The following is a 17641-nucleotide window of genomic DNA, read 5'->3' as shown; positions in this document are numbered from 1 at the left end:
AGATCTGTAGTAATTTGGGAAATATAAAAGCACTCAAAATAATTGTAATAATTACTGAGGCATTAAAACAGTGTACAGAAACTTTACATTAGGGTGAGTGCTGCACAGGTCTCGGCCATTCCTGTTTGGTTGGTAGCTACACACCTGTACTCACCTTCGTCACTTTTCACTAAGCTTGTTATGAACAGGTTGTGGAACCCTATGCCACTTTCCTCAGCACTGAACCGTGCTCCTTGCAGCAATTTCCCGTCTTTGTACCAGTAAACTGTGGGTCTCGGAGAGCCACGAACTAAACACTGGAAATACGCCGCCATGCCCACAGGGGCGTAACAGTCAGAAATGCCCTTGATAAACCTGGGAGGCCCTTCCACCACTTGAAATTCAAAAAAGCTGCCTGAATATTTACTCCTTAAGACTAACTCTTCCTTCAAACTGCTTAAAGTCACTTTACTTTTCCTCGTTATCATAGCATATACTTCGGAATCTCCCATGGTGAGAAACCCCCGACAGATAGCCTCTCCTACACAGTTCACAGCTCTGCACCTGTAGGTGGCACTATCGGAAAGGCCGACGTTTCGAATTCTAAGGGTGTGGCTTCCGTTCTCCTCACTAATCACATATTTAACGTTATCTGGCTCAATACACATATATTCTTTATACCATTTAACTTCGGGACTAGGAATGCCTATGACTGAACATTTGAACACAGCGTCCGAACTTTCTGGAACTTTAAAATCACAAATAGGCATTATAAAACGAGGAGGCATTTCAAATACTTCTAAGTCAATCTTTAAATCTTTGTCTTCTTCCCCTCTTGAGGCCATATTCGGATCAGCTAAACTTGATGGAAGAACATCTAGACTCACAATCATGCTTTTATGATCAGGAGTAAATTCAGGAACTGTGACTATTTTCACTTGCTTCTCAAATTCTTTGACATCCTTTTCACTTAATTCAACTTCTAACACAATTTCTTGAGGAGAAGGAGTTCTTGATGATGAACTGTTTTCCAAATCAAACTCCATGACATGCTGATGTGTTACTGGGGGTGGGAGTGCCACTGCTCTTTCGTTTTGGGGTGCTATGTCAACATTTGCAAAGCTCTTGGCTTCCCCTATGATGTTTACAGCGTGGCACATGTACTCTCCCCCCTCTCCTTTCTGAATGTTAGAAATTTGCAAAGAACATACATTACCCACCCTTTCTATCTTGATTCTTTCATCTGGCTCTAGCAAAGATTTGTTTCTATACCATTTCACACCAGGAACTGGAATGCCCTCAACTTCAACAATGAAGCCTAATGTTGTATTTTCATATATCTTCCTTTTGGTCAGAGGTTCAATAAAAGATGGAGGCATTTCATTGTCCTTTGGTTCTATGGCTTCATTGGGCGTGCCAAATGAATCAGAACGCCATGTTTCATAACTTGAACTTCGCTCTCCTGTAGGTGTATGGAAATGCTCATTTGGCGTACTGTCCTCCCTTTCTATTTTTGATGGGCACCTTTTAACATTTCCAGTGGGGTTTGGTCCTCCAATCGGAATATAATATCTTTCAATGGTTTCTCCTCCTGATGGTGTAGAATATCTCTCCAGAGTCTCCCCTGGGGGTGTGGAATATCTCTCCAGAGTCTCCCCTGGGGGTGTGGAATATCTCTCCAGAGTCTCCCCTGGGGGTGTGGAATATCTCTCCAGAGTCTCCCCTGGGGGTGTGGAATATCTCTCCAGAGTCTCCCCTGGGGGTGTGGAATATCTCTCCAGAGTTTCCCCTGGGGGTGTGGAATATCTCTCCAGAGTCATCTCACCTTCTGAAGGTGTTGAGTACCTTTCGGCAACTTCCTCTAAAGATGCGGTTCTTTGAACAGTCTCACCTCCTGAACTTGTTGAAGGTTGTTTAGTTGTATCTAGCGGAGTAAAATATAAATCAGGAGACTTTGGAGTTTCAAAATGTTCAACAGAGGATGGAGGGGTATAAAACTGATCTAATTCAGAGATTTCTTCACTGCTTATACTTCCCACATCAATGGAAATATCAGATTCAGGAGAAAATGGGCGACCTAGTGATTCTTGTTGTTGGTTGTAATATTCATACACAGTGTTGAAAGTTACTTCTTCAACCTGCATAGATGTGATTGATTCACCCTGGACAAGCTTTGCCTTGTGTATGGTGTCTTTAGTTTCGGGAACTTCATGTTTTCCAGCAGCAAGTAAATATTGTGTTAGGGAGGACTCAGAGTCCATTCCTTCCTTTGTACATGCCTCATCCAATTTAGGGAGATTTTCAGAAAAACAAGTTTCCATCTTTTCTTCTTCAGTAGTGAAGAGAGAAATTTCATTCGTAACTGGAATTTCCTTGTACAGTTTTTCTTCTTCAGAGATATCACTTGGATTCTGTTGTTCCTCAGCCATCAAGAATGGAAAGCACTGGCTCAGGGAGAGCTTTCTGTGGACTGCATCTGCTTCCTGAGCATCGCCTTTGCGGTCTCCCAGAATTCCACTGGCATATTCCTGGGTCCCTCCCTCCTGCTTTTGAAGTGTTGCCAACTCTGGTTTCAAAGTGTCTTCTTCCTTCATTTCACAAACTTCTAAAAGCTTTTCTGCACTTGCTGCCTTTTTCAAAAGTGAGATGAAACTTTGATCTCCATTTTCTAAAGAATGTTGTTTCTCAGAAATATCAGGTTCTCCTCCATCTGCTGATGAGGTCTGAAGTAGAGCACCTGATTTGCTGTCGATTTCCTCAGGAAAGAATTTAAGAGAACCATTGGTGTTTAAAATATCTAAACTTTGTTCCTGTATCTGTTGGATTTCTTTTTCCAAGTAAAAGTCCTTATCATCAGTACAGCTTCTCTCCATCCAGTCCTGACTGGAAGAAATTTCCTGATTAGTAAATATGTTATTTTGCATTCTTTTAGATGTATTCTGTGTATCAAATTGTAGTATGTCAGGACTGGGGATTTCTTCTTTATGAGGTATTTCCCACTGCTGCCTAGTTTCTTGGAACTCCTCAGCTGGATGTCCTATATGAGAATACATTTGTTTTAGGTCAAATACAAGGCTCTCAGCATCAGTTGTTTCAGAAACAGGATGTGGGATTTTAAAATAAGCTTCTTCTGGTTGACTACTATCTAATTCTTGGAGTTTTAAATCTGGATTTTCTATTTGAGAATGCAGCTGCTTTAGGTCCAATATAGTAGGTGTTTCATATGCATCCCTTTCAGAAACTGCAGACTGCTCTAGAAGACCTATTTCTGTCCATTGTTCCCTCTCTTGGGCTTTAAATTCCTCATGAGCTTCAGAAGAAAGCAGCTTTAAATTCATTAGGATGTTAGATGAATCTGGTTCGGTGCTTGGAGACATTTTTTCTGCATGATGCATATTTGCCTTTGGGTTACTTGATTGCGATTCTCTTTGATTTAATGGAAAGTCATTGTCATCAGGCTTCTTCGGAGGAGGATTAACAAATGATTTCCTGGTAGGTCTTTTCTGTAGAACTCCTTTTTCTACATGTTGTAACTTTTCAAATGCAATGATTCTATGCTTCACCTTTTTTCTTGGGTACCACCTCTCTTCAGCAAGGGGTTCTTCATATACAATGGTAGATGGGTCCTTTGTAGCATAACTCTCAGAAGTTTTCTCAGAGTGGATATTCGAGAAACTGTCACTTTGGCCATATTCTCGCACATGGACCCTTTCTGGTTCACCAAGTTTTCCAAAACCATTTCTTACCTCTTTCCTAATTTTGACTTCACTGAAATCATCAACAAATGGGTAAATAGCACCCTCTGCTTGGGGCAGCTTTGACTTTTTATTTACATGTTCTTCTTTCCATTCATCCTGACATTGTATGAGTTCAGCCCTGAAAAGCCTGTTGGTTTTTATGGACCTAGAGGCAACCTGCATAAATCTGGGTAGTCTTTCTCTAGAGGATGTGCAGTGAACATGGGCTTTCTGGGCTATCCGCTCAGTTGTCTCAAGGTCTTGAAAACACTCCCTTATAGAATATTCTTGTACATAAGATTGGGAAGTAAAAGGACCAGCTGGATAATCATACAAATGTGCCCTTACAGATTCTCCCTGCATTTGTTGATCTTTGGAATATTTTTCATAAATTCCACCAATATTTTCTGATAGACTATATTCCCTGTGAGTGACAGGTTCCACTGTGAGATACGAAACACTCTCAGCTATTCCTGAATTGTTTTCAGCAACACATTTATATTTTCCAGAATCTTGAACGTCAACATCATCAATATATAATCTGTGGCTACAATTCACCTCTTCAAACTGAAACTTTTGGTTCTGTGTTAAAAGGACTCCATTTTGAAACCATGTTACCACAGGCTTTGGCTCACCAGAGAGTAAACATTCGAGTACTATGAAATCCCCTTCTCTACACCAGGCATGCCTTGGCATTTCTTGTAACACTTTTGGCGGCTCATTAGTAATATCAGATGAAAATATAAATTTGTGTTTGGGTGACCGTGTAGCCTCATGTCTAGGTGTTGCTTTAGGTTCCAACTCTTCAAATGGAAACAATTCTCTTGACTCTTTATCCTGTTCTGGGGTAGGAGTTGCTGCTGTTACCTGAATTTCTACAGGAAAGGAAAGCAGTTCTGCATCTTCAGACAGAGGAACTGCTGGGTTAGTTTGTAACACATGGGGATTGGCTTGGCCCTCTTGTGTAAAAGATGGAAGAAAGTCTTCTGCTTGGTCAAACACCAGTGCCAGCTCTTCGTTCTCGTCAGTGTAGTCGTGCAGCACTGGGACTCTCTGGGCTTTGACACCATGCCTTTGTTTTGCTGTCACTTTCAGTGTGCCAGTTGTCTTTACTGTTCCATATTGGTTAAACAGCACACAGGTGATAGAACCTTCGTGTTGAGGATTAACAGAAGAAAAAGTTAATGTTGAATAATTTCCCAAGGTGTGAATGACAAAGCCTTGGTTTCGTGGCATTGGTGCATCATTGTGATACCACATCACTATGGGCTGAGGGTGTCCTTGAAAGTGACACACAAATTTACAACTGTCACCTTCACAAATCTCTTGAGATTCAATTTCTTGAAGAAATGAAGGTGGGCAATGTGGCAGATACTTTTGAAAAGAATTTTCAAAAAACCTTTTGGTTTTTTCTTCCTGTTCAGTTTTGAATTCATCAACTCTTGTGGAAGTAGAGTGTTGTAATTCTTTCAAATCACTCTTTCTTATTCTTTCAGTATTGAGTTCTTCATTTTCTTTAATATTAGTAGGTGTACCAAGAGATTCACTGGCATATAGTTCCTTGTTCTTATATACATTAGTGATAGATTTAGATGACTCTCCAATTTCAGTTTTGGTCATAATTTCTTCAACTTGCCTTTTTGCTTGGGTATTCTCATTTACTAGAACTCTATCATATACATAGTCTTTTGGTAGACTTTCTCTTAGAAATGCCGCTTGGCTCATTCTTATTTCTGTCTGGAGAATTTCTTCATTAACAGTATTTGGAAAACTTGTGGGAGATTCTCCAGATTCTATGTTTTGATCCATTTGATTAGGAAGGGCATGTGGATTTTGGACAATACCCTCAGTTGAATATTCTATGTTATCTCTATTTTGAGCTAGATCAGGACATGATCTGCTTTTTATTTCTTCTCTAGAGAACAGAAAATCTTTATCACTAGCTTCACTTCTCAAAGTTCTAGAGCTTAGTTCAGAAGGTATGTCTACAAGAGATGATTTCTTTTTCTCCAGTAACATTTTTCTAGCCTCTCGTAAACGTTGCAACTTCATTTTGGTCTCCTCATCCAGGAAATTTTCACCTACATTAAGCCATCCTCTTATGTCAGATTTACTTTCTAAATATTCTTCATCATATATAAAATCTGTTTTCTTGCCAGGACTTGCTGCCTTGAAGTGAATAGTTCGCATCATTCCCCTTTGCTCCCCATCTTGTTTTTTGTTAAAGGGAGAACCAGTAAACCTCAGGTCAACCTTCATCCTGTCCTCTCTCCTTTCAACTACAGTTTCTACATCTTCCTGTGTCTGTTCTGCCCTTTTCAGAAATTCTAAATATTTCTCATCTTGCCCTTTTTGGATAACGAGCAGTGATGCTGTTGATTCAGCATACCCTTCACTATTAACTGCTAACAATCTATAACTTCCAGAATCTCTGTCTTGGACCCTTTGGATCTCTAAACTGGAAGAGTGATCATGTAAATCACTCTCAGTTTTTATAACCCGTCGGAGACCTGTTGGGATAGGCCGATTGTTGTGAAACCAAGTCATTTCTGGAGTTGGACAGGCAATTAATCTACATGTAAAAACAGCACGTTCACCCTCTGTGACATACTTAAATGTAAGTTTTTGGGTAAAAGAAGGCTTGAAATATTCAGGCCAGGAGCTTGTAGATAATATTCTACTTGCATATCTTCTAGCAGCCATGGAGCTGTGCTCTATGTCTTCAGAATCTGAAAAGGCATCACGTGTATCTCTTTCAGAATGTTCAGATTCCTCCTCGGAGAATAATTCTGAAAAAAAATTAAATTATAAAGCATTTTACTATTTTCCATAGTATTCAAAAAAGTTGAAAATAAATGAAATTGCAAAATAGGAAATGAAATGCATGCTACAGATTCTCACAAATCCAGAAAAAAATTCACTCACCATATTTGTTCGAATAAACGCAACACCATGCTCTGTTTAAAAGATTCTGACACGAAAATCGTTCGTTGTCTGGTCTTTTCTTCAAACTGTTGAAATTTCTTCTTGAACAAGCAAAAATGCATTTCAAAATAACATGTTCCTGTGCATATTTGTTTTGAGAGCAGGAAAACTTTGTTCCTTTGATGGCTAAGAGGGAAATCTTACCTGACTTGCAGAGAGTGGAATAAACGCCCTTTCTGATCCTTTTGATTGTAGGTGAAATTATTTTATTTTTGAGAATCAACTATTTTCAAAATATATACAAGAACTATAACCATAAATAGCTAAATAAAATGAGAAGGCGTTTATTCGAACTAATACAGCCATAAAGTCACAAAGTTATACAAAGAAAAGCAGGCAATAAGGATCACGGACGGCAGCTGTCTGCAAGCCAGTGTAAGAGACATATCAATGTTAAAATGATATATGTGCATGAAGTGTAAACCAGAATGGGAATGTAACATTTTTCACACACCCCGAATAAAGCAGTATTTCAATCATAATTCATTCATGACATTGCATTCTGAGTATGGCAGCTAGGTTATGGTCTACTGTTTGATTTAATTCACTGTGATTTTGAAAACAAACTTCTATTTCATGATTTCATGCATTCAGATTCCAACTTTTCCTGATACACACTTTTGAAAATGGCTGCAAACATGAAATTGAATATGGCTGATAAATTTTAAATTCAAGATTTTCAATTACTATAAAACAAATTACTATGAAATGCATGTAACCATCAGCATACTAAACCAGGCATGCGACATAGTAATAATATATACTCTAGGAGATATATTTGTACATCTATGTCATTTTTCTCAATAATACTAAAAAAGAAAGAAGGCAGCTCAAGGATTCTATTAATCCTTCAAAATTTCTACTTAAATCTCACATTCAATACCTTTCATCTCCACCTCAATCTGCTGTTCAATCCTCTCATGTAAAATGGATTCATGGGCTAAAATAGAAAAAAAAATAAAGAAGTTTTAATGATTAATTCTGTATACTTTCTCCCTCAATTTACAATTCATACATTACAATTTTCTCTTTATTATAATAGAAAACTACATCCCCCAAGTGCAGCAAAAAAATTCATGCCAAACAAATCAATAAGCTGATAAAGTAGATGACAGTGTTGACAGAAAGATTTCAAAACATTTTTATTTTCTATTCTTTATGAAATTTCCACATTTAGTTCTATAATTCTCCATGCCTTTACATGCACTCAGAAAAGCAATTCACAAGTTAAAGGAAAATTTGTTTTTTTTTAATGTCTTATTGACTGAACACTCTCTAAGAGAGGAAGTCATATTTAGAAGGAACATGCATTTTCTGACATGCCACCTTTGGTTGATGGCTATTCTCAATTTCTCCTGCAGAATTAAGCATTTTCAGCTAGTAATGCTCTTTTGATTGGAACCATCTTTAAAAGATTAAACTACCCGAAGTCCGATTACATATTAAGAAGCAAAACAAAGAGCCATCCACTCAAAATTGCTTTTATTACACAAGGAAAAGGTATAGTCTTTAGACATAGTCATCTCTGAGGCGGCTTCTTCGGAACGGCGAGTGCCCAGTGCCGCTCTCATCCCCCGGTCTGTGTGGACTTGGGCCAGTGTGCCGGACTCCCTGGCCTCTCAGTTCCTTGTGGTCTCTGGCATGAAGTTAATGACAAACTTGACATTTTCTTGGATGATTCTCTCTTTACTTCACGGGTTGTTTTAATCTGTGACTCTCTGAGTGTTTTAATACTTTTAGTGTCTGAACCCAGGGTAAGTTTTGTAACTGCTCTGGTTTGCGATTCTTTTGCTAGGTAAGAATAAAGTCAGGGAAAGGAATAAATTAGCTGTGTCTGTAAGAGTAAAACTCATGCTGAATTGAGAGAAGATGGAATATCATTAGGATGAGAAGAAAAGCAGCATGTTAGTTCTGAAACTAATAGAGGAAATGTCTATGCTTGCTGTGCGTATAAGAGCTCAGCTTACACTGACTTACGGGCTTTACATTCTTATTGGACCTTCATGGATGACTCTGTGGCCTGTGTAAAGTTATGAGGCCAAAATAAAAGAGGAACATGTAAAAACTGGCCTTCTGTTAGGTAACTGGATAACTGAGTCTGATCCCTCACTCTTCACTTAAAAGTGGCTTATGTTTTAACTCTCTTAAGATCAAATAAGGCAGTCTGGACTTCCCAAGAAAAAACTATTCATGCTCCAAGAGCACTCTAATAATATTTCATTGGAACTAGAATTCTGGGGGCAAAAAATGTTCAATTAAATCCCCTCTGGGAAGTTGACTTCCAAGCACTGTGCTGTGGCACTGGGTTCTTTAGGAAATAAGTCAAAAGATCCAAATTTCTCCCGCCTCCACAGCATAGCTAAGTCCCAATTGCATTGCTACAGAAACTGTCACAGTTGTCACCTACATGGCTTGTATATATCAACTCCAGATAAGCAGTAACCCTGTGATTACTGTGCTAGCCAGCAGCTGAGGTCAACTCTCTGGATGGTGGAATTTTCCATCTTATTTGCACAACTAGATCTCAGTTCTTGAGAGGCCTTGTAGGCTTTGGGACTATAACCAGCAATAGCTATAGTACAAAATGTCAGCTTAAGAAAGAGCCTCCTTTTAGGGAGTGAATACTGTAGTTATATTAAGTGAATTAATGAGCCAGTTTCGAAGTGTGGGGTAGAGATGACTGTGCACAGGCACTGTATTTATTGCCCCCGGCTCCTGTATAATGACTCAAACATGGTATGGTCAGATCAGGTGAGAACCTGAGGCCACAGCTCTCAATAGACCCTGGGGGCATCCGAGCTTCTTCTATTGGCTTCTTTCCAATGAAGCTGCTCTGTCTGCAGACATGCAGCATGGACTTCCAGAAAATGGAGAATAATATTCTTGTTTCATTAGTATCCCAAAGGAAAATCCATGGATAAGAGGAGGAAACTATCCTTTGTCCAGACAAATTTCTTCATGCCTTTCCAGACACAGGAGAGAATCAAGTACAATAACAACAAAAATAATGATCCGAAGCTATAAAAGCATCTGACTTACTGAGGATATCTATAGACAACTAATCTGGTCCAGACAGAGCCCTATTACTTTAAGTGCCCAATTTTTAATTTTCATGGCTTCCTTATAAACAGCTAGAACCTCCAGATAAAAATGAAGGGCAAATGAGAATTTTTGAACTTCTAATACTAAAACAATTACATTTAAATTTAGCACAGCATCAAGCACAATGATAAATACTAAATATATACTTAAGCTATAACACTTTAACCTTCCTGGGTGGCATATTTGATAAATATTAGGAAAGGCAGTACATGTGAACATTAACTTCCTGAACCTGGATTTGCAAGTTATACTTCCTAAGTCTAGACTGGAAAGTTAAATGTTCTTAAAAAGTTTGGCCAATGACTTGGCCGACTTTCATAAGCCATTGAGATTAAATCACTAATTTTGAAATACTCTAATTAATACTCATTCATTGATCCAATTTGCATGGCAGAAAAGCTGCAGAAAGCGATGAAGATGAAATGAGTAAGTCATAGGTAAAAATCAAATATCCACCTTCTACGCTTAGTACTGCTGATGTTGTCTTCTTTCCATACTCATTGTGTACAGTACAGCTGTACAATCCTTGGTCTACCAGCTGAACATTATGTATGATGAGAAACCAGGTATTTCCATTTTGTGACTGCTTCACTCTCTCAGAGTCCTCTATCTTTACACCTTCATGAGTCCAGCTTACATCAACAGAAGACTCATCTTCTAAAACACATAGGAACTGAGCAGTGTCACCACACTTGACAGAGAGGTCCCGCAGATGCAGAAGAATCTTTGGCACCTTGTCCGTCATCTCTTCAGCATATTTCTCAGATAATCCAGTGCTTTCTGCAAGCTGTGAAAGGGATGCAGGATGGCGCGACCCTACACCTCCAACGAATGCAGCTGTGTGGGTGGAACTTTGAGATATACTTTCAAAAACCTGCACTTCACATTCATATGATGATCCTTGAAACGACTTAATTTCTTTTTGGGATACTTTGCTCTCCTGCTTTGTGAAAGAGGAATCTGCCACTGTCTGGGGCTTGGTGGACTCTCTTACATCTTTCCCAGAATTTTGCCTAGCTAGGGCTTGCACTGTATAATCAAGTGACAAGAAAAAAAAGAATATTAAGATCTAAGCTTTGTCACTTGGCTAGGTTAGTAACACAAAATGGCATGGAAGATGAAGATGAAAGACATCATTGTCACTTGGGAGCAGCATGCCAGACTCAGTATGCCCTAAGATGTCAGGAGCGCACAAAAGAAAATTCATTCCCAGCAACTCAGTGATAAATGTGTGATAAGACTCATGCAGATGCCGTGGAGTGTCTGGCTTCTTTCTTCTGCTGTCATTGCAATTACATAGAGCCAGCCTCTCTCTCTGTAACATTCATCCTCCCTCCACATTATACATTATAAAGAATATACAGCAAATGGGTCATTAATGATGCATGAGATGTTGTTTAGAAAAGTAAAAATATTAATCAGAGTCGATACCTAACAAAATAATTACTAATGTAATGCACAGAATACATAGTGAGATTTAAAGTATATGCATAGATTATCCCATAACAGAGACCTGGAGGGGGGCACTTGTTGGGAGTTATTTTATTAGTATATTATGGACTGACCACATACGCAATGAGACAAGCAGCCAAGACTCTCGTTAGTAACGGGGAGTAGGAGGTAGGCAGCAAATCCAAGTCTTTGAAGCAAGATGGGCTTTACCTTTTGGAGTCACTGTGAGTGTAGCTGCACAAGTGGCTTCCCCAGCGCTATTGGCTGCTTTGCAAGAGTACTGCCCAGCATGCTCTGAGTAAGCATCAACTATAAGCATTAAAGCCATGCCTGTGGACTCCTCAAAATGGAAAACTATATCTTTTGTTGGTAGAATTGGCTGCTGGTTATGAAACCACTGGATTTCTGGCTTGGGAATGCCAGAAACCCTTGCATGAAATCTGACTGTCTCCCCGCAGTACACCCTGAGGCTTGATAGAGGCTGGATGAAGATGGGCTTTTGGCCAAGGGATTCCTTCTTAAATGAAAATGATGAAGAGACATGCCATTGGGAGTTTGATGTAACTTCTTCAAGTTTGCTACATCCTGAAAAGAAGCATGCCAACTTTTAATGTTGTACCCTGCGCTGAAACTGGAATTCATCTGGGGGGAGATCTATCACAAATTTCAGCACTGGACTAGCACCCAGTCCAACCCTAATGCCTTGTCAATGTATGCCACTATTGATTCAACGTCATACAGGTTCACTTCCATTTTCCAGACAAACAAACTGAGACACCAATAGTCTAAAGAACTTCACTATATTGTTCATGAAGACAGTAGTGGAGTATGCACTTCAGCATAGGTATTCTTGTTTTCTGTTTCTAATTTTTCCCCTCTGGTTATAAAAGCAGCTTTTCTATTTTGCAAACCCCTTTAAATTATTACGAAAACATCTGGTTTTATAATTTGTTTACAACTGAAGGAAAAAATCAAAAGTTGCCCTAATCCTTATATATTTGTATATACTTCATACAATACAGATTAAATTAGCTCAGGAAAAATACTCTGTAAAAAAAGAGATTGTTCTCTGGTTTTGAATCAAGGTGCCCTCCCCCCATCAGTGAAGAAGTGTCTGACCGTAATTTAAGAGACCCAAGCAACAGAAATGCCAAACCATCTCAGGGCTGGGCCCCCCAACCCGCAGGCATTCTTTTAATGATGGAGCACAGCTGGCTGGAGCTCCATCAGCACAAACCTGAAGTCGTCCACTGTCACTGCTGCGGAGTCAGAATTATGACCACAAAATGGGGGCATGGTAACACTCTCAGATTTAAAAACATTTAAATTTTTATCCTAACTGAATGAGAAAACAAATATGCCTATTTATTTAAGTACATATCTCCCCATTCTGATACATGCTGATCAGGAAGCAGGAAAGCTGGTGATGACAGCAATGCATTACAAAATGTTATGGAAACAAAGCCAGGCCAAAAAATAACAAAACAGAAAAATGATGGCATATGATTCATGATGAAAAGGAGTAAATGAAAAGTGAGAACATGACATGTAACATGAAAACGATTAGTTGCATTAAAAGACAATAAGACCAAGAATGATTTACATGAAATCTTTAGTGATTGTTACTGATGTGAGATTAGATCTATATTGAAATGTGGTTCTTAAAGTTGTTTTACTCTACCTTCCAGTCTCAAGTTGGCTGTGCTTGATACTTGACCTACAGCATTATTAGCAACAAAAGTGTAAATTCCTTCATCTTCTGGATAAGCTTCAGCAATTTCCAGTTGGTAAGTGTCTTCAAATTGAGTCATTCTAAAGAACCGAGATGGCTTGATTTTCTTGTCTTTGCTGTACCAAGACACTTTTAGATCTGTACCACAAAAGAATAATGATATTTAAATCACAGAAACAGGTGGCTCTTTTAAATTTACCTACAAGCACAGTATTGATTATACTGGTGACTACATTTCACATTTATCTTTATAACATTATGTTTTTCTTTTAGGCATGCCTCATGTGCTCTTAAATGATTTCTTTTCATCTTTAAGAAGGAAAAACAATTCTAGAAAAAATCAGCTTATAGACTGGTTGTAATTTTTTTTAAAATTACAATTTTATATTCTTTTTAAAAAAGATTTATTTATTTACTTTTAGAGAGAGGGGAAGTGAGGGAGAAAGAGTGGGAGAAAAACATCAATGTGTGGTTGCTTCTGGTGCCCCCCAAACTGGGGACCTGGCTTGCAACCCAGGCGTGTGCCCTGACTGGGAATCTAACTAGCAACCCTTTGGTTCTCAGGCCGGCACTCAATCCACGTCACCATACCAGCCAGGGTTTCAGTTATATTCTTGTAATAACCTTTGCATGTCATGCTGTAGAAGCAGGGAAAAGACGCTGATCTAGTCAGTGCCCTGGAGAATGAGACAGTCCTGGGAAACAGTCAACATGAAGAGCTTGATCTGGGGTTATGGCTGTCTCCCCAGACCGGAAGTGAAGAAAAGCTGCACTTCTGGTGCACAGAACGACCAACCAAAGAGAGAGCTGAAAAGATCAATATCCCACAAAGTCTAAAATGTGCTGGAGAAAAAAACCCAACTGTCCTGTTTTTTATTTCCAACGAGCAAGGACTGCAAGCTCTCAAGCTCATAATAGTTCATGGGCTATTCATTGCACAACACTGGTGCATGGATTAAATGCATACATCTCTGAAAGGGCTTTACAAACCACCAGCACAAGCCAGTCACCATAGCAAGGATGTCTAACATCACATCATGGAAGGGATCAGCAGGGCCTTAAATAACATGCTAAAGACAGGGCCCCATGACATCATCCCATAACTATTCAGTTGTCAATGGAAATGGAAAGATGAAGAGTTTGGCTCGCGCCTTTTGAGGTTCTCTGCTTATTCTTCCAACCCCTTCCTCTGGTGAACTGAATGAAGCAGTAGAACTGGCATGAATTGCCAACAGCAAAAGAGTTAAAAGGTGAGACCTCCCTTGGCAATGGACTAGGTGCTTCTGGCTGGGCTGCCACTCTCTGTGTTGGTCCCTGGACTCTTGTGGCTCCTCGGAGGCCATCCCACTGCCCCCGCTCCTTCCCCACCATTCCGTTGCATTTGGTTCCTAATCTTGTACATTTTACCTCCTGAATTCTACACTTTACCCCCTTTTTCTCCTGAGTCCTCTGGTGGGGCCTTGTCAACACTCTCCAAACCTACTGTGCTAGCCTCTGCCCTGGTCCCTCACCTCCAGTCTCTCCCCACACTCTCTCCATTCCTCCTCAAACTATCCCAGTATTGTTTTTAAAAAGCAAACCTGATCAAGTGCCCCGTGGCTTAGAAATCCTTCAGTGACTCCTCAATGTAAACAAGATAAAATCGAAAATCCTAAGCAGGGACTACCAAACACTTTCATATCTGGCCCTAGGGTTCTTGCCCACTTGTTACATCACTTTCCCACCGTATTGAAACCATGTGTCATTCCCAGCACATGAAGTGACTTTGTGAATGTGGTTCTCTGCCTGGAACACCATTGTATTCAATGACCCTATGGATTCTTCGATGCTCAGTCCTTGCATCTTTTTTCACTGTCTCCCAGACACAGAGTACTGAGTACATGGGATGATGCAGCACTTACAGCCTTCACGTTGAGCTCTGTGAAGGCAAGAGCCAGGTCTCAGCATCCCTAGCACCTAGGGGAATGTCTCAAAAGCAAGAACACAACTGTTGGTAGAATAAAACTGCATAGATGCTTAAATGAAAATGGGCATCCATCATTGCTACAAAAATTATTGATTGTTTCACTTAGCTAGCTGTCACTCTGTAAGCCTCCCAGTGGTTCTGACTCATCTGTAGAATAAACACTAGCAAACACAAATTTTAAAATTCTACTTTTCCAAATTGCTCTTCCACCAGGAGGTGGCACCAGAGACCTTTGATAGACAACATTTTTACTCATGAAAATATCACCAGATTGCTAGGGACAGTGTTTCGTGCTTCAGCAAGTTTTGAGCTCCCAGAAACATGGGACTGAGGCTTCTGAAACCCCATATTTTTTTTCCAATCTATAGAAGGAAGGGCTTCACTAAATATCTTAAGGCAATACCTGGTCAGAGTTGCATAAATATTTTCAGTCCTGGGGACATGATACTACAGTAAGCTTTTAAAAGGGCATTTTAGCCCTGGCTGGTGTAGCTCAGTGGATTGAGTGCGGGCTGTGAACCAAAGCATCGAAGGTTTGATTCCCAGTCAGGGCACATGCCTGGGTTGCAGGCCATGGCCCTCAGGCCCCCAGCAACCACACACTGATGTTTCTCTCTTCCTCTTTCTCCCTCCCTTCCCTCTTTAAAAATAAGTAAATAAAATCTTTAAAAGGGCATTTTATTTAATAAATTACATTTTTCTCATATAGAAAATGTTTTCAAAAAATAAATAAAATCCAAATTTTGATCAAAAAAGAAAATATATTTTCAAGAAGGTGCTAAGACCTGTATATGTGTGTAAATATTACTACATGTAGAGAGTTAACAATCTCATGAATTGATAAACTCTATTCAAACATTTAAAGATATCAATCATACAGAAAAGATATTTTTCTCTTACTTTTTCTACTCCAATTGGAGTCTGATAGAGGACTTCAAATACATTTTTGCAACACCTTAAAGGCAAAACTATAATATGATTTATAAAGTAAAAAGCACCATACAAATATTGTTAAGATGGTTTACTACTTTGAACAACCCATACATAAGTATATTTATTTGAAAATTTTCTTCTAAAAATTCAATGAATGGATAAATTATTTAGTGTGGCTTTAGCAAATTTGATATTAAAATGTATTCTTCTCTATTGTGTTAACAGAATATTATCAAATTAGTCCTCATTTCTGATTGGCAGTATTTCCCTCACACTATGCTTTGAAGTGACAAGGGCTATGGTATTTGTCCACATAGGTCACACAATACCAGAATTTTATGTTTATATAATTCAAGTTTATGACTATAATAAAATTAATGTAGTGGGCACCAGTCACTTGCCAGCCATGCCTATAGGTACTTTGCATACATTATATTCTTTAATTATGCTCATAAAAATCAAACAAGTCCATTTGGTTTCTAGATTAGCATTTTCACCCCAGAGAAGGAAATCATTAGGACATAGCTGCCCAGCTGAAATGCTAACTTGCTTAGGAAAATAGCTTTTGGCAATGTAATACTGGGTCATAAACTAATGGGAGGAGCATAATAAATAAAACCATGTGACTTATTAGGAGTGCTATGAGATGCCCAAGCTTAGAGAATTTTCCTCTTGTGGTAGTATACAAAAGCCAAGTAAATAAGGGAGTAATTTTCATTTTGGATGAAGTTGATTTATTTTGCCCCTCTCCGAGGTCAGCCTACAATCATAATTGTCTTGAAATGGCTCCATTTTGTCTTATTCTACGAAGGTCAAACTTCTGGGTTGGGAGAGGGGTTGGCAATATCTGGGTAGATGCCCCAGTGAAAGAGCCTAGCTGACTGAGGGATTAATGGGTGGTGGGTACTGTGCTAAGTGCTGCCTTGGGTTATCTAATGTAATTTTGGTATCAGTCTTCAGTGACTGGTATTAATCATTCAACAATTGCTCATTTGCCCAATCAATAATTACTTATTGAGTATCTATTATGTACGGAGCTATTGTAGGACAAAGATCCACCTGTTCTTATGGAGTTTCCCTTATTAGCTACAGTTTTTAGCCACCAGGTTCTAGATACTGAGACAGAATCCCTGTCCCCATGAACTGTTCATTCTATGATTGGATGCAATATTATTTTCATTTTATTCAGAAGGGAAAGAGAACCAGAAAAATCATATATTTGCCTAAGGTCACACAGGGGAACCAAGATTCAAATCCAGCCTCTCTGACCATAAAACCTCTACTTTTGACCACTACAAGGTAATACACCCTTTCACACAAACATTGTCCAGAGACTTAATAATGTCTTACAAATAAATATGCCTTTCTTTTGAATCTTTCCTAAGTGTTATTATAATTAATCTAGTAATAATTGTAGTTTCTATTATATTTTAAGAGATAACAAAAGTTCAATGATGATCAGAAAGAAAACATAAAATTGTTTTGAAATTTAAAACATTGAAAAACAATATCTAATTCTCTTTTTTTATTGTGGTAAAAATATAACACATATGCAAAATTTACCACCTTAATCATATTTAGGTGTACAGTATTGAAAATAGTCCAGTATTGGAAAGCACTGATCTAATTTTTAATTGAATAATTCAAGTAAGTCTTCTGTAAGAGTCTCACTAAACCTTCAATTATGCATGAGAGATGTTTGTGACGACAGAAAAGGTGTAAAAGCCTGTCCCCTACATCTTTCTTTGTAAATAT

The 17641-nt window shown here is 38.8% G+C and overlaps 1 protein-coding gene across 1 annotated transcript in view; it reads right to left on the bottom strand.

Annotated features, from left to right (window-relative positions):
- The window catches only part of TTN (titin), a 270387-nt gene that overhangs the window by 208360 nt on the left and 44386 nt on the right, over nt 1–17641 (bottom strand). The window contains 2 exon segments of the mRNA XM_036023238.1: nt 7585–7641; nt 12937–13125. Coding sequence (XP_035879131.1) covers nt 7585–7641; nt 12937–13125 — 246 coding nt within the window.

Source organism: Phyllostomus discolor, chromosome 4 (assembly GCF_004126475.2).
Source record: "Phyllostomus discolor isolate MPI-MPIP mPhyDis1 chromosome 4, mPhyDis1.pri.v3, whole genome shotgun sequence".
NCBI lineage: Eukaryota > Metazoa > Chordata > Mammalia > Chiroptera > Phyllostomidae > Phyllostomus > Phyllostomus discolor.
This window is presented reverse-complemented; position numbering and strand designations above follow the sequence as displayed.